This window comes from Tenrec ecaudatus, chromosome 2 (genome assembly GCF_050624435.1).
Source record: "Tenrec ecaudatus isolate mTenEca1 chromosome 2, mTenEca1.hap1, whole genome shotgun sequence".
Lineage (NCBI taxonomy): Eukaryota > Metazoa > Chordata > Mammalia > Afrosoricida > Tenrecidae > Tenrec > Tenrec ecaudatus.
In genome coordinates this window covers 122,498,695-122,517,255 of record NC_134531.1, presented here as the reverse complement: position 1 = coordinate 122,517,255, position 18,561 = coordinate 122,498,695, and the positions used below count along the sequence as shown (strand labels likewise).

General features: G+C 40.1%; 1 protein-coding gene across 3 annotated transcripts in view; it reads right to left on the bottom strand.

Annotated features, from left to right (window-relative positions):
* Positions 1-16,674, bottom strand: part of HSD17B4 (hydroxysteroid 17-beta dehydrogenase 4) — a 104,434-nt gene extending 87,760 nt beyond the window's left edge. Inside the window, exons 1-2 of one of the 3 annotated variants that reach the window (XM_075541426.1) lie at positions 16,513-16,674; positions 12,078-12,131 (exon numbers count right to left, since the gene is read on the bottom strand). In XM_075541426.1, the coding sequence (XP_075397541.1) occupies positions 12,078-12,131; positions 16,513-16,570 (112 nt within the window). In that variant the 5' untranslated portion in view covers positions 16,571-16,674. The remainder of the gene's footprint in view (positions 1-12,077; positions 12,132-16,512) is intronic. The other 2 variants (XM_075541427.1, XM_075541428.1) reach the window with 2 other exon arrangements.
* Between the last annotated feature and the right edge of the window lie 1,887 nt (positions 16,675-18,561).

Sequence of the window (18,561 nt, the reverse complement as noted above, 5' to 3'; positions counted from 1 at the left end):
AAAAGAAATAAAAATCAAAACATAAGAACTAAAATGTGGTCAGTCATTAATTTATTCCATGTCCTATCTGTATATGTTTAACAACTGATCACACTTACTACCTAAGATTTATTTTCCTGTATCGAACCAAAAGGTCTCTAGATGAGTCATTTTCCTCCTAAGGGTCAGTTAATAAACATTAAATGAGCACTTAGGATTTAAAATGAAATTATCAGAGGTACGCACTCAAATGTTTAAGATCAGTCCCTACCGTCAAAGTTTATAATCTATTGAAAGTTAAATATGGGATGACCATAATGAAGCACAGGTTTTAGGTTTAGAGTAAAATATGTAAATTAAAGGTCAACATAACTAAATACAGGTAGTTCCTGACCTATAATACATTTGAGTTACAACTAACTGCACTTTTGCAGTCTGTAATTTGCTGATGTTAACAAATCTGTACATTTATGTGTAATGTTTCCAACGCCCAAAGGCAAAGATCAAATTTATAAAGATTTTGATAGCAAAAGGCAATCATTGCCCAAAATACCCTTTTAATCTACTACTAAACAACTCCAGAGGAAATAGATCAGGCAAATAATAGATGTTCTATTAAAAAAAAAAAACCTGTGGTAGTTATATAATCGTGTGTCAACTTGAGGATATTAAGATGGTAGGGGTAGAGTCCAGCCTGTCAATCAGGTCACATCCTGATGATGCCTCCTGAGGGCCTGTGAGGATTTGGGGAACTTCCTCCCTTTCTCCCTGGGAGAAAGTCACTCTCGCTCCCTGCTTCACATTCCTGTTGACAAGCACATAGAGCCTTGCTGGTGACAGTCAGAGCCCTGGAGCTGGAGGAGCCACATGGAGACCCATGCCAGCACTGAGATGCTTCCATTGTCACTGGATCCACAAGACTTTCCACCCACCAGCCTGTGATCTTCCTGCAATCGGCATCATTGCATGTGTTGCATGAGTCTAAACAGGAATTCACAGACATATGGGATAATATTGGACTTCATCTGGACTGGGTTGGGATTTTTCTTCTCAATATACAATTGCTCTTTAATGTAAACCTCTCTCTTACACACACATGAGTGTTTCTCTAGTCAACCTGGACTAAAATACCTATGCAGAATATACTGCTTAAGAAAATCAACTCTACAAGTCAACATCTACCCAAAAGCAAAGATGAAAAGGACAAAGGGAAAGGGCGGGTGGAATGGAAACGCTGAGTGCTGACACATTGTAGGAACTGTAACAAATGTCACAGCAATGTGTGTATGAGCTGGCAAATGGAAACCTAACTGTGAAAATTCTCACCTTAGACACAATAAACTAGTTTTAAAAGCAAACAAAAGGCATATTGTTTTATAGGCATTCCACTTACATAAAAACTGACTTACAACAGAGTGAAAATAAAAAAACATTAAAAACTCATCAAAAGTTTGGAACTACCTGAAACTACCTGTAAGTACAAGTGACAAAATTAATTTACACTATAAATCAGTGCCGAGTAACTTGTAAAAAAGAAACTTTTAAGCAAATGCTTGGGGGAAAGAATTAACAATTTATGCTGATTTTTGTAGTATTTATTGCTTATACTTGAGTATATATAGCAAATACCCTGGGCTTGGGTTAAATGCCTCTTAGTCCTCAAAATAGTATCCTTGCTTTTCGATAATCTAAAGAAGTCTTGTGCAGATTTATTTAATGCACCTTATCTTTTGATCTTGATTGCAGCTTCCATGAGCATTGACTGTGGATTCAAGCAAGGCAAAATCATTGACAACTTCAACCTTTTCATTTATCATGTCACCCATTAATCCTGTTGTAAGAATCTGTCTTCTTTATATCAAGTTTTAATCTACGCTGAAGGCTGCAATTCTTGAACTTAATCAGCAAGTGCTTCATTTTTCAGCACGCTAGGTTGTGTTACCTGCGTATCTCAGGTTGTAAATAAGCCTTCCTCCAACCCTGATGCCACATTCTTCTTCATCTACTCCAGTTCCTCGATTTACCCAGGATACAGATTGAATAAATATGGTGAGAGATTACAACCCTGACTCAGCCCTGTCCTGATTTTAAACCATGCAGTGTTCCCTTGTTTTGTTCGCAGGACTGCCCCTTGATCCACACACAAGTTACGAGTTAATAAATGGCATGGGGGTATAGACGAAAGTGTAAAGTACTTTAATATTCCAGTAATGATTGCCACGCTTGAAAATACAATGATTCTTCTTCTCCTCCTTGCTTTTCATGTGCTTGTTTTGTAAGAGTGAGGGTTGCAGGTGTTTTGAGTGATGAATGGAGTGGAGATAAAGGGAGAAAGCCAATGCCTAACACCGCCTATAATAAGCTAGGTAGGGCTAGTTGGGTTGTTTGGTTTGGTTTGGTTTGGTTTTTTCAGACAATTTTTCAAAACGTAGACCAGGCTAACTGCAAAAAATAAATAAACACTGCGAAGATACAAAGCAACAGAAAGAGGTTTACATTATCCTTTGGGATTCAAAAAGGAACATGTACTAAAAAGAATGAATGTCTATTAATTGCTCATTTCTCTATGTTTACAGGTTGTTGTTTTGTTTTTGTTTTTACAAAATCAAGATTTTAAAACATACAGTTCCTGGTCTTTTATGATCTTTTTTTTTTTCTTTTCAGTAAGCACAGGAGAGTAAAACAGCAAATTGGCAAATACAATATTTAAGTCAAGAATGATTCGATTGTGCAATCCAACACTACCCCCAAGTGGAAATTGTGCAAAGTACAGCAAAAGAAATAAGCACTAAGGCCTGGATAAACAACTTCCTGTGATCAACGGTATGCAGTGAAACTGTATCAGAATAGATTTATTCAAAACAAGTCTACACCTTGGTTGCCTTTGTGACACTGCTGACTTACACAGAATGCTACTTTTACTGATCTGTATCCCACAGCACCCTTTGCTTTTTTGCTAGGGTCTGTAATTCATCGTATGGGCATGCAAAACACAATTGATACTCACAACTATGAGGTTTATTAGGGACATTAACAGGTTATAATTCATGTGAGTGGCAGTTACCCCTCTTGCCCTCAGCCTCTGGGCCTACCTTCTGTCCTATTCCAACTAAGTTACAAAGCTTTTAGGGCTGCTGAAAAATGTCCAAAGGGCATTCTACTCCAGTATACATCTCAGTCTGGGAAGAGAAAAAACAAAAAACCAGCCTGAAGGCATTCAGCTCCAGCTCCAGCTCCATAAGGACAGCAAAACCAACCCCATTAATTAAGGGCCCAGAGGCAACCCACTCCACAAGTCAGCCTCCTGCCCAAATGTGCTCAGCTTTCCTTCCTCCCCAGGCAGGAAGCCTAAAGTGTCCTGTGCTGTGGCTCTTGGTTCTGCAGCTGCACCTCCGGTGCTAATTCTCTGGTGTCACAGCTTTCTGTCCCTGGGACAGGAAGTTCAGAATGCAAGGACCTCCAAGTTCAAGAAGGCACATGTCACTCCTGGGTCTTCTTTCTTAATTATAATGAGATCACTTCTTCCTGCTTCTGAGCTGGCTTAATTTTATTATTTTCCAGAATGGCAAAACTGACCAATCACTACATTAGAGTTCAAACATTTTATAATAACAATTAATTCTATTAACAATTGACAACTGAATCCTATCAGCACATCCACCCAACCTTTCCTTACCCAGACCATCAAGAACAAGAGAAAAACACTCAGTCTGTATGGTCCCACTCAGTCATTTGCTAAGAGTTACAAAGACTAGGGTTAGAAGAATTATACCACGTAATTCAATGAACCATGAAAGTAGAATGAGAAATCTGAATTTGTCGTTAATAATACTATTTGCTAAATACTTCTCTGTTCTAAAGAGTCCTTCCATACCCTTAAAATAAACTATAAAGAAATATGCTTTGAATGTCCTGATAGCAAGTGTGCTGGTCTGGGTTGATGAGAAAAACAAATTCACAGACACTCATATATGTATATGAAAGAGTTTTATATAAAGAGTAATTGTATACTGAGAAAACAGCCCAGCCCAGATTGTCCACAAGTCCGATATTAGTTCATATACCCATTACCAGTCTATAAATTCCTCTCACACTGAATGCAGGAAGATCACAAACCAGTGGATGGAAAGTCTTGTGGATCCAGTGGCTGTGGAAGCATCTCTGCACTGGCGTGGGTCTCCACATGGCTCCTCCAGCTCCAGGGCTCTAGTTGCATCAGTGTAGCTCCATGTGGCTTGTCAAGAGGAATGTCAAGCGGAGAGTGTATCCTGCCTCCAGGGAGGAAGACCAGTGTTCCCAGAATCCTCAGGAGAAGGCCATGCTCACACAGAGACCTGACTGACTATGACCTAATTGACAAGCTAGACTCCACCCCTTCACTCAAGCTGACAGGAGATTATGCAACTACCACAGGAAGGCTGCCAAACCAGCTGAAAAATTAGGCCAGGTGGCTCAATAGTTAAAACTGTTCATCAAAAAGTTAGTGGTTTGAACCCACTAACCACTCTATGGGAGAAAGATGAGTTAGTCCACTTCCAAATAGATCTCATCCTAGTGCATTAAGGGTCCATTCTATTCAGCCCTATAGGAACGCTAAGGATTAGAGTCAACTCAGTAGCAGCGGATATGGATCTGGAAACTGGATCTGGAAACTTGGCCTTCCCTTATGAGAGATCTGGGCTTGATTTCAGGCTAACACACCTTAAGCCTAGCCAACACCATCTGGCAGGAGAGGTTTGAGTGTTTCCAAGAAGGTGAACAGGTTTTGTTAGGTTTATCAGGTGGGAAATACCTCACTCCTTAGCTTCTCATGAGAAAGAATTCACACTAAAGCCTGGTTTGTGATCCAAGTGGGTTTTTATAAAGGAGAAAAGACATTTCAGGCTTCACAGTTAACTCAACACAGGCACCTTCCTGGAACTACTCCTAGGCCCTTCCCTTCTCCCATTTAATTAACCACACATGCCACTGTGTGGCCAGATCTTATTATCAACATCATTTTTATTCTTGAAATGTTTAGTGTGCTCCCACCAGTAAGCAGTGTGTCCACTCTAGGCTTGATGCTTTTGACTCCAGCATCAGACATAATTAATGCACTGTGGGGTTTGCAGTTTGCATGAGGAGTTTTTCAGTCTTCTTTCCTGTTTCATCATTCCACGCTTAGATTCCTGCATGTGTTTCTCAGGTGATCTTTTGTTCCTGATCTTAACCCATCCAGGCAGTGAGCAGACTGTTGCTGCCTAAAACAACATTTACACCATGTCAATCCCTTCTCAAAATCTGCAATAAAACCAAAGGACAAAACCCACTGCTATCAAGCTGACTCCAACTCATAGTGAGATATCTATGGTCTCCGAGATATATGTATCAATATGAACGGTCTCTAAGACTGTAAATCTTTATGAGAGCAAACACCCTCGTTTCAGGTGGTAGATTTGAACCATCAACCTGGTTGTGGTTAGCAGTTCAACACCTAACTCACAGCACCACCACAGCTGCAAGAGTTCCCTAATTTTCAATGCATTAAATCACAAACATTGCCTAATTTTCAAGATCGCTTGGAAATGGCCTCTCTTAATGGCTTCAGTTCGCCATAGGCAGTTTCTTCTTCTTGCTCTAGATCAGTGCAAGAAACTACTTACATAGCAGTTTCTAACTTACCACTTATTTCCCAAAAAGAATAAGGTTATAGATACCTCATATTTGAAAAGTGCTTTAAAATTCCACTTCCAAATAGTCATGATATATATTCAATCCCAAAATTTACCACCAACTAGTATTTCGAATGACATATCTATAAATTATTTTAAACTCCAAAAGTCAAAATGTACTTCAGGTTCTAGAATATCAGAATAACTTTTATGTACTGGTTATGTAGTAGGTGATTTGCTTTGTACTGAATAATCCAATAAGTTTCCATGAGAATAAAATTAACAATGCATGTATTTATGAAGGGGCTATTTACTTTATTGTAAAGATTTACAGCCTCCGAAAATCTAGATAGTGACAGTATAACTTGGAATCAACTCAAAAGTAGTCAGTGTAAGCAGTCTAATAAATATACCAATAACATTATGAAAAAGTTTTAAATATTGTGAGAATTACCAAAATGTGGCACATTAACTAAGAAAGTGAGTGTATATTGTTGGAAACATGGAACAGGTATGATTTGCTCAATGAAAAGCTGCCACAAAGCTTTAATCTACAGAAAATGCAGTCTCTGCAAAGCACAAAGGAACCTTGGTGATGTAGTGGGTTACTCACTAGGCTATGAGATAGTTAAAGATTATTGGGCCAGCCTGGCCAATAAACACATGTGGGGTTAATTGAAAGGCGGAGATATAAATGGCTCAGTGAGCCTTGACCTTCTAGTTCTCGGGTCTCTTGCTTTGTGATGGTGACACCAGGGTGCAGCCTTAGCCATTTCCCTGCTTCAGCTGGCAAGGCTCACTTTCTGCAATACATCCCAGAGGAGAAGCCACATGGACCTACCCCGATGCAGCCCTGGGTACTGGCAGCCCTGGGCACTGGAGCTGCCGTCTGGAGACCACTGCCAGCACTGAGATGCTTTCATGTTCATTGATTCGGCTTTCCTCCTTCAGTTGGCATAATTGCGTTTGTTTTGTGGGACAGAGGAAGACTTTGTGGGTTGGTGTCAGACATATGGGTTAATGTTGGACTTGTGGGCTTGGGCAGCACTGGGTTGGGATGTTTTCTTGATGTGCACTTAACCTTTATATAAAACTCTTATACATATGAGTTTCTGTGGATTTGTTTCTCTAAAGTACCCAGACTAACACAGGCTGCTAACCAAAAGGTCAGCAGTTTGGCTATACCAATTGGTCGGCAGGTAAAAGATGAGGCTGTCTGTTTTCGTAAAGATTTAAAGTCTTAGACATGGTAGGAGTTCCACCCTTCCCTATAGTCACACTGGATCAGAACTGACTCAGTGGCAGTGAGTTATGCCTTCATAGGGGTTAGAATACTCTCTGCGTGAATAAGATCTCAAGTTCATTTTGCTATATTCTTGAGCACCGTGTCTAGTGTATGGCAGGCAATCACTAACTAATCAATAACTGACCTTTACTCTTCCCTTTACAAAAAGGCTTTTTTTATTTATCTATTCGGATACTTGTGAACTTTTTATTGTGAAAATGTTCAAAGATAAAAGTGGAAATAGATAAGCAACCTGATTCCAGGGGCTTGGGTAGAGAGCAAAAGTTTTGAGAATGATGAAGGCAACGAATGTACAAATGTGCTTTACACAATTGGTGTATGTATGGATTGAGATGGGTGGTGTATGAGTCCCTAATAAAATGATTTTTTTTAAAAAGTGGGGGAAAGTAGGAAGATGCCATTATATTTTAATTCATGCTTTCTACACTTTAAAAAATCCCCTTAGAAAAAAATAAAAAGGAAAAAAAAATCCCCTCATATTATACTTACCTTAAATAATACATTGTTTAATGGTATTTTTAAATATTGTATACCATCTATGTAAAAAAAGAAAGAAAATGTTTTGAAACCGATTGTGGTAGCACTTGTATAATACTGTTTTATGTGATTGATGAAATGTTATGATATATGTAAGAGCTCCCAATAAAATATTTTTTAAAAGAAATAGATAAGCAAACTTTAATGCACCCATCACCAGCCTCACAAAAGGTTTTAACTTCGTGTATTATTCAATCCTCATCAAAATCCAGAATTTAGGTAAAACAGCTATAGGCAGACATGCAGAGAGGTCATGGAATCAACCAGCAGTCAGCACTTGCAACCTGACATAAGCACAGGTGCAAGGAGCTTTCCCCACTAATGCTCACCTATCAGAATCACCGAGTGGTTACAAATACAGGCTCTGGTATCAGACAGCACATATTTAAGACTCAGCTTTACCAGATATGATAGAACTGCAGCATGAAAAAGTATGTCAGCCTTACTTATGGTAATTTCATTTACCCAGAGAAGCTACTTCTCCAGATCAGGAGTTGAAAACTCTTTGCCTTACTTACTGTCAAAGAGGTTCTGCTCAAACTTGTCAATCTTCTTGGTGTTTACACCCTCAAGAAAACACTTAATATTCAGAAAACTACATATAGTTCATGTATGGAGGGAACCTCAAAGCTGTTCAATCCCCACCTACCACTTATTTCAGCTATGTACAAACAATTCCTGGAAGATGCAATTTACACAATACTAAACGCCCCTTTTATAGTATCAAACAACACTTTAGTGGTTCTTATTTAAATATTCCATAATACTTTTTATATGATAGAATATAAAAGATATCAATCATAACATAAAATTTTAAAATTTATCAGAAATACTGTCAATTGATTTTGGTTTGGGCCAAGTGAATTTTTTTGACAAATGAAACCTGATGAGAAGTGGTAAGGCACTTGTAAACAAATCTTTTAAGAGCCATCACGTGGTTCCACCGTTATTTTCCCTTTGTCCCAAGAAAAGCAACGTCCCAAACTGGAGCTGCTCCTTCAGGTCAGGTCCTAAAATTAGGACAATATGCAGTAGAGCAGAGCTGATCAAAAGCTGAAATGTCAGGGAGGCATAAAAAAATAAAAATAACCTTAAAATTGTATGTAATTCTAAAGCTATGGAGATTTAAGATGTGGTGGTTACCCCAGCATAAATCAGCAAAATCTGACTTTCACAAGAAACAGGCTACTTTATTTATCAAGATTTAATTCTTCCTGTCCTGAGGTCAGATAATTCCATTGCTCAAACAAGGTACTCTGTGATGTGTCACTCTTCTCAGGTTTGTTCGTTCCTTTTTATTGTTTGTTCCCTAAGGTTAAGATTAACTAAACTGAGCATAGCAAAAATTAACCAAAGGTACATGTTGTGCAATATAGGGGAGAGAGGTATACGTGTGCAGTGAAAACTGCTCAAACCAGAGGTTAATGGTGGATCAAGAGAAGCAGAAGTCACTGGTGGCCTAAAAAGTTCAGAGAGAGGTTACAGATTGAAAAGGGGTAGGACTATCACAAAGTAGTTTCAAAAAATTAACTCTTCCTTGAACATTAAGCTAAAACTGGCTCTTCAGCCAACTATTTATCTGTCCAAGATTAACCATCTACCTTTTGGACTTTCACCAGCACTTGCTAAAAGACCATCTCTACAATTAAAGGGCCACAACAGAATAATGGAAAAACCATTCCTGTTTATTTTATCTTGTTTCTTGCTTGGCCTGTACTCCTAATCAGAACTTTAACAAGTTTAAAGGACATAGATAAGGAAAACAGACTGAAAGAAGCACATGGTGTTGCTATTTATTTTTTCTAAAACAAGTGAGTAAGCTAAGTTTGTATCCCAGTATCAAACAAATATATAAAATAAAAGATGCATTAACCAACACCACAGACACACCAAATCCTCCTCAAAAAAAAAAAATCAAAATTTGATTCATAAGGAAGGAATGAGTCAGCCAGGGAATAGTATAACACCTACAAAAAACATAACACTCCTCTAGTTCTTTAATACTTCTCCCTCGCCCCCCATTATCATGGCCCAATTCTACCTTACAAATCTGGCTAGAATGGAGCATGTACACTGGTACAGATAAGAGCTCTTGACACAAGGAATCCAGGACAGATAAACTCTTCAGGAACAGTAATGGGAGTAGTAATACCATAAGGGTAGGGAGAAAGGGAGGGAGGGAGGGGGAGAAGGTAGGGGAAAAGGTAGGGGGGAAAGGGGGAACCGATCACACACATATACACACATCCCACAGGTATGAACAACATAAATATGGGTGAAGGGAGACAGCAGACAGTGTAAAATATGAAAATAACAATAATTTATCATTTACCAAGCATTCACTAGGGTGGGAAGTCGGGGGAGGGAGGGAAAAAAGAGGAGCTGAAACCAAGGACTCAAGTAGAAAGAAAATGTTTTGAGAATGATGATGGCAACATATGTACAAATGTGATTGACACAATTGATGTTGTAAGAGCTATAAGAGCATCCAATTAAAAAAAATTTTTTAAGTACCTTCTTTGCACAGGGTAATATACTAACTAGCACCTTTAGGAGACCCCCAAAAAATAAGGTCTTCACACTTATGGAAATGATAGAGAAGATATAAGTAAATAAAAAGTAAGATAAAAATGTTAAATATTAATTTTTTTAAAAGAGGAGGATGTTAGCAATATGGCTCTTCAGGCTCTGATATGAAAGAACTGTGAGAAAATCTAGCAAAAAGCACTGGAAATGCAAATAACAGAATATCAAAAACTGTGTCCTTGCACCGAGTCAATTGGCATAACAATTCACAAAAATAATGTTCTACATCCCACCTTAGCGAATAGTAACTGGAGTCATAAAACTCCTACAAGTGGCCACCTAGGGTGCACCCACTGGTCTCTGCAGGCCAGAGGAGAGAAAAGTGAAGACACTCAAGACTCATGGAAACCATTACGCCAACAGACTCATGGGCGGACCACAACCCTGAGAGCAGATGAAGTCGAGGATGTCCAATTACTGCTACCAACAGCTCTGAAAAGGACAGCATTAGCAAGTCCTGAAGAGACTGGGAGAAAAGTATCAAACAGAACGCTCAATCATAATAGACAAGGCTTACTGGTTACCTAGAGGCAGGTCAGACTCCCGAAACTATGGTCTTTAGTCACCTCCAAGTATGGAGCGAAACTATCATTTAAAATCAAAACAGCATAATAGTCTACCATTTAAGATCAAAACAGCAACAACAAAAAATGATCAAAACAGCAGCATTAACCAAGGACAGTGTTTAGAACGCGAAGAAGGATGAACGGAGACAAGACACAAACAGAAAAAAACAAGGTAAGTACATTGATGGGATTGCAATGGATGAATGGAAAAAATGTGTATATAAATATTATTAACTATAAGTCGTGATCCACTTTATAAACCTTCACAATAAGTTATTTTTAATAAATAATTATTTCCTTGTTGTAAGAAGCAGATTAAATTAACACAGTAGACTAGATTAGCAGGCAGGTATATGATCTCTAAATGGTCCAAAGTCTCTGGACCCCTTCCACAATAAAACTATACATCTGTATTGAAGGAGAAACGTATATTAAGTGTCCTTCTTAGATCTGCGTTGTTTAGAAAGCCTGATTGCTAGTTTATTCTTTTACTACACCTCCTCCAAAAGCAAATTTGGGAGAAACATGGTCCTCTGTAGTCCCAAATAAAAGCTGAGATTAGTTGGTCACTGTGGAACAAGAATCCTCTCAATCACGGGAGAGACACTAAAAAGTATTGAATTATAACATTCATTCTACCCACTCACTTCGCACTAAGCACTCATCCAACGCTCCCATCAATTAAAAACAAAAAGGTGCCCAATTATAAAATGCTAACAAAGGTGATAAGAAACTCGTACTTCAGATTCGAAGTCTCAAATTTTCCAGTTCTTAAAAATCAGTTATTTCTTATTCTTATTGATATATTTACATTGATAAGGAGTCTTTAACTCTCAAGAATTAGTGAGTCTTCTACTCCAAAATTATAGTGTACAGCTTTCTAAGTTCAAAAATTACTTTTTTTAATTATTAAAAGATCATTTTATTGGGAGCTCTTACAATTCTTATTACAATCCATACATTAATTTTTATCAGGCATATTTGTAATTACCGTATATACTTGAGTGTAAGCAAACCCAAATATCCACCGAGGCACCTAATTTTACTACAAAAACTGTATAAAAAGTGAGCTGAGAAAACTCACCTTATACTCGAGTATATACGGTATGTTGCCATCATCCTTTTCTAGACATTTACTTTCTATTGAGCCCTTGGTATCAGCTCCTCTTTTTTTCCCCTTTTTCCCCAATTACCTTTTATACAATGAATGTTTAACCAATTTTATCAATTCTGTTAAAGTGAAAATCTATAAGACTAGTTTACTTAAAATGAGAGACAGTCGGATATTTTTTAAATGTCAGCCTCAAGAGGGGAAAAACTTGCTGGAAGTACATAACTAGTGATAAATTTTGATCTTGATAAATTATTTGATGGAAAGACAATAGATAGCTTATATAAAAATCATACTTTAGTAACAACCTATTGATTTCAAAGAAAAGCATATCAACTTACCAACCACTGATGCACCTCTTTCGGCAAAAGCCAAGGCATAGGCTCGACCCAGTCCTGATAAAAAAAAAAAATAAGGATCAGAATGCTAAAAATATATTAGCATAATACGCTTGCTCCATTTCACCCAATCACCATTCTCAAATAATTGGTGAGCAATTAACTACATTATCATCATTATTATGTAGTTATATATACATAATTATAAAAATGAGTTTAATTATAATACATATTAGTGTTTTTATTGGTACTCTCAATCTCTATTTCATCCTCTTCTACTTCCAGAAATTGGAAAGTTTACAGCTACATTTCCTAGGACACCTACCTGCAATGATGCCAAATATACGTTAGCGTCAACCACGACATGCATCTGCATGAACACGTGGAAGGGAGAAGTGAGATGGACTGCCTACCTACCTGACTTCTCAAAGCAGCTATCGGTTAAGAAACTGATGTTCTTGCTGCTTCCTGGGTGTTCAGGAAGAGTGACTACAATGGTAATTCCCTGAATGGCCGTTTCTGTTCTCCAGGCGAACAATTATTAATTTTTAAAAAATAATAATTCTGACTCAAAGGAATAGGTATATATATTTATGTTTCCAAAGATAGGGAGAGCTTCCCTTCTTTGGATATAACATCACACTACATAAAAATATATGAGAATGACAATATATAGTTCTCTCTGGAGATTGTGTGGTCAAACCCTAGGGCTGAAAAGCTACTTTTCTTCTTTTTTTAAAATCATTTTATTAGGGGCTCTTACAGCTCTTACCATAATCCATACATACATCATGTCAAACACATTTGTACATATGTTGACATCATCATTTTCAAAACATTTTCTTTCTACTTGAGCCCTTGGTATTAGTTTTTCCCCCTCCCTCCTCCACCTTTCCTCCCTCCCTCATGGACCCTTGATAATTTATAAATTATTGTTTTTTTCATGTCTTACACCAACCGCTATTTCCGTTCACCCACTTTTCTCTTGTTCATCACCCTGGGGAGTTTATATGTTGATCATTGTGATTGGTTCCCCTTTTCTCACCCCACCTTCCCTTTACCCTCCTGGTATTGCTGCTCTCATTATTGGCCCTGAGGGCTTTATCTGTCCTGAATTCCCTGTGTTGCAAGAGCTTATCTGTACCAGTGTACAAGCTCTGGTCTAGCTGGATTTGTAAGGTAGAATTGGGGTCAAGATAGTGGGGGAGAGGTGGAAGCATTAAAGAACTAGAAGTTGTATGTTTCATTGGTGCTATACTACACCCTGACAGGCTTGTGTCTTGCTTATGACCCTTCTGTGAGGGCATGTCCAATTATCTACACATGGGTTTGGGGTCTCCACTCTGCCCTCTCCCTCATTCACATCGATAGAATTTTTTGTTCTGGATCTTTGTTGCCTGGTACCTGATCCCATGATCATGATCACACAAGCTGGTGTGCTTATTCCATATGAGTCTTGTTGTTTCTCAGCTAGATGTCCAGTTGTCTATCTTCAAGCCTTTAAGACCCCAGACACCATAACTTTTGATAGCCAGGCACCATCAGCATTTTTCACCACATTTCCTTATGCACCCATTTTGTTTTCAGCAATCATGTTGGGGAAGGTGAGCATCACAGAATGCTGGGTTATTAGAACAAAGTGTTCATGCACTGAGAGAGTACTTGAGTAGAGGCCAAATGTCCATCCGCTACCCTAATACGTAACATAAAATATATGTACATAGATCTATTTCCATATCATTCTATGTACATATATGTACATATGTGCATGCCTGTATTTAGACCTCCACAAATATCCTTTACCTCCTAGTTCTTTCCTCTATTTTGAAAGGCTACTTTTCTTTTTTTTTTTTTAACAGGTTTGGTGGTGGTTTATTCATGATTTTCATCTTAGGCTACCTTAACACCATATTCAAGAATGAAATCATTCTTAGAGTTCACAAAGTTCATGTTCTGCATTCCACTGAGATGAGTAGCATCTGGAGTCTTAAAAACTTGAAAGTAGTCATCTAAAATACAACTATTGGTCTCTTCTTGTTGAAAAATTCAAACTCGAGCCTAGCCGAGAATGTTTTTCTACAGGAATCAGTGCTCCTATCCTCCTATGGCAACCATGTGGTCCAGGAAAGTTCGGTCTCAGGAGGTGTTCAAGGTGTGTCTTTCTTTGGGCTTAGCAATGAACAACACCCACAGAGGTCTTGTTGCCTCCGCTGGGCAACAGCCCAACTACAGGCCCCAGCAGCCTGCGGGCCTGAGGATGGAAGGGCAAGAGGTGAGCCTAGGAACCACCGGGGCGCATCCCAGCCGTCAGACCCCCAGCTGCCAGCTCGAGACGCTGCCTTCAAGCCTTGCCGAAAGGCTACTTTTCAATGTGTTCCATTTTATACAGTTTAAATTTTCTAACATGTGCACATTTGTGAATTTTTTAAAATAATGAATGTGTTAAATAATAAACTGAAGATAATAAATCATAAGGTTCTTCTTACAAAAACCAAAAATAGAAAATTTTCTAAAATAATTTATTTTAATATATAATTGAATCCTTTCAGAGTAGATAGAACTCAGCCAGCCCCAAAAGGAACTAAGTTCTCTTATTTTATCATCTCAGGCAGGAACTTATTCTAAACATAGGTTTTTACACGAAACTTTTAGAGAAATCATATATTGCCAGAATGCAGTTGTCAACCCAAGAGGAGGTAATAGATGAAAGAAATGGGGCAGGTGCTACCAAGTGAGCTTTCTCAATTTGATACAAAGTTACACAATTTTCTTAAAAGTACTTGTCACCTTTTATTCTAATGCTCACCCAAATTATGCAAAATGTAGGCTCATGAATTTAATTTTTATACATTTTGACTGTGAAGCGGAGGTGGGCCTTGTGATGTACAGTCACTCTCAACCTTCATGGACTTGCTAGATTAAGGGTGGCGGCCAAAAGCACATAAAGTATTTGAGGAACATTTACATGGCAGTCAGTCTGTTCACTTGCTCTCTCTAGCACCTCTAATCAGTAAACAATTCTGTAAGGATCTAAGCTTTTTCAAGCATTATTCACACTAATCTGCATCCAACAGCTGCTTCAGTTGGACTAGAAGGTCCTTGAAGCTTGAGATTAAACATGTCAGCATCCCCCACAATGCCCTAAAGAGCTTGATTGCCAAACCACACACAGTAACATTCGTGAACTTTCATTCTGTCAACATCCTCTAAATTTCTCCATATCAAACATTATTACTCACTCCCCTTTCAAATATTAGTAGAGCAACCTTTACTGCAAAAACTCATTGCCAATGAGTCCATTCTGACTCAAAGCAACCTCATTGGACAGGGCAGCAGTACTGCCCCTGTGGGTTTCTGAGACTGAAGCAGGCACCTTTCTCCTGCAGGCAGCTGGTGGTTTTGAACTGCAAACCAACGTGTAACCTTTGTCACCAGGGCTCGTGCATGGAGCAACCCACGGGTGGGAAGCAAGCCAAGAAGCCCACTGCAGAGTTTTTTATGGGTACGAATGGCTCACTCTAACTGGCCTCTTTTAAACGGGGTTATTTCACCTAAGAAAACGCTATTTTGCTTCTCCTGCATTGGAGGTAGATCTGACACCTTTCCCACCTGACTGGTCCTCTGCAGAAAAGTTTCCTTGCTCTGATCCCCCACCACCACCAAGTCGATCTCATATTATTCCTCCTGAGCCCTCCTCAGGCATTGGCGTCTAGAACCTTTAGCAGGGACTCCAGTGGACTTTGGAGAGAGCGCTGGAGCGCTGCCCACACAAATTCCAACAAGGCCTCTTAATCAGATGGCCTGGTTGGGGCGGAAGGGGGTGGGGCAGGGGGTCACTTAAGTTTTTCCCTGGCAGAAGAAAACAAACTGGATGACTGGTGTTTCGAAAGCAAGAGGCGGGCATTTCTACCGTTCCGGGGGGGGGGGGGGGGAGTCCAAGGCCACAGCGGCTGCAGGACCTTTTAAAAAAAAAAGTGACCAAGGCCTATGAGCGTCCAATGGCACCAAAAGGCGCCAAGAGTGTGCAGGAACGAGGGTCGACGTGAACTTTTACCCAGTTTGGCAACCGCGGCCCAGGCCCCGCGACCAGCTAGTACTGCCCTGGGCCTCCTCCCAGCGAAGCCGGGTACCTCGAGAAGAGCCCCCTCGGAGCGTGGGGGAGAGGGGAGGGCTGCGGCCCAGTGTTTCCGAGTCGTCGCCCCTAACTAGCCGGTCCCACCTCTCCCTCCTCCGCGGATAGACACCTGGGGACCAGGTGTACCTCCCTCGCCTTCCTTCCACCGCCCGCCGGGCCCCTCGGTTAGTTCCCCCGCCGCGGAACCACCAACCCCACTGAGAAAACACAGCTGCGGCTGCGCACGCCTCGCCGGCCCCAAAGCGGGGGCCTGGCTACACAAGCATTAGGTCCGCGTCCGCCCCCCGACCTTGGCGTGCTCACCTCCCCCCGCTCCGGTGACCAGCACCACCCGCCCGTCGAACCTCAGCGGCGAGCCCATGGTCCTGGTTGGAGTGACACACACAACACACACACACCAACACAAGTGGAGTCTCCCGAGCTCCGAGTGTGAGTCCCGGGAAAGAAGGGGCGTGACGGGGGCGGGGCGAAAGTGACCTGCCGGTTTCTGGGAAGGTGACGGGAACCGTAGTGTACCAAGCACTTCCGCGCAAGGGTCCCTTGGAATCCTGGGAAATGTAGTCCCACGTTGTCTCCACGAACTAGCAAGACCACCGAAGAAGTCTTGGTTCTCCAAGGCTTTCTCCGCCTCTAGGTGCCCTGGGATCTGCTGGAACCGGATGGATAAAATGACTGAGCACACTGAGTTCATGTACTCATATATCATTTCGGCAGTCACTCAACAGTGTTTCGGAAGTTACATGTAGAGCTAAAGAAATAGGACAGGACCTCTATCTTTCTGAAGTTTTTAGATATTAGAAAGGAAAGGAAACTCATCATTATTATTGATAAAGGCTCATTACAATGAGATCCCCTTTATTTACTGCATAAAAATTGTGTAGGAGGACAATCTTTCAACCTGTACCTGAGGACCTAACATGACTAAGTTACTGACACAGGTTTAATTTGAATCCAAATTTCCTTTGATCTATATCTCTTTCTTTAAGTAAACAGGGCTTATTTATGTAAGACTATGATAAGCGTTTTGCTCTCAGAAAGAGTACTTATAAGTGATGTGTGACAAAGTTATAATTTATAGTTAAACAAATAATAAGGATATTCCGAGAAGGAAATGACAAGAATGCTTCCCTCTCTACCCCCCAACCCCCCCCCACACACACACACAAAGATGTCTCTCTGCAGCTTATTAATGCAGAGAGTTTGTGATAGAAAATAGATTAGCTGGTGTGGTTGTTTTACATAATCTGGTGTCAATTTGAGAGGATTATGAATGAAGGGGTGGAGTCTGGCCTGCCAATCAAGATACAGCCAATGAGGCCTCTGTGTGGGCATGGCCTTCTCCTGGGAACTCTGGGAACTCCTGCAATTTCCTCCTTGGATGGGGGAGATACTTCTCTGCTCCCTGCTCACTCCCCTAGAGACACTCTACTGACCAGGGTCCCTTCCTGCAAGACATCCCTGAGGAGAAGCCACATGGACCCACCCTGTTGCAGCCCTGGGAACTGAAGAAGCCACACAGAAACTCCTGCCAGCACTGAAATGCTTACAAGGCCACTGGTTCCAAAGACTTTCTACCCACTGGCCTTTGATCAGATTGCATTTGGCATCATTGCATGTGTTTCCTGAGTCTGAAGAGGGCTTTATAGACTGGTATCAGACATATGGGCTAATATCAGACTTATGGGCTTGGACTGGACTGGGTTGTGAGGCTTCCTTAATGTACAATTACCCTTTATATAAAACTCTCTCTCTCTCTCTCTCTCTCTCTCTCTCTCTCTCTCTCTCTCTCTCTCTCTCTCTTATACACATATGAGTTTCTATTAATTAGTTTCTCTAGTCTACCCGTACTCACAGAGCTGGTAACATGAAAAGTATATTTGCCACTCAGCTAGTCCTCAGCATCCCTGATTCCCGTATAGCCCTTCAGTCCTATATAAAAACATCTCTCTCCTTTTTCGATTTGGGAGCCCTTAGTATTTTACCAAATGCTACTACCAGCTTCAGCTGTTTCAATTTCAAATTAAACTATAGTTTCTTTCCTTAAAAGAATTCTTGGGTTTTTTTTTTCATCTTTTTTCATATATAGTTTCAGGAGTGGGATTTTGAAAGTGCATAGCATTTCACAACCCTAAGGCGTCAAAGACTAGGACCTAGTCTACACTTCCACGATTTCATGGAGTTATCGTAAGGTAAATAATCTCTTGAAATTGAGCCTTCACTTTATTATATCAAAATATATTTGTTTTATTGTTGGATTTGTTTTTTCTCCAAGGAGTTTTGTTTCTTTCTCTTTAATTGAAATTTAAAGCTGATTCTGGTTCCACTTGTGATCACTGATCCTGCTAAGGTATT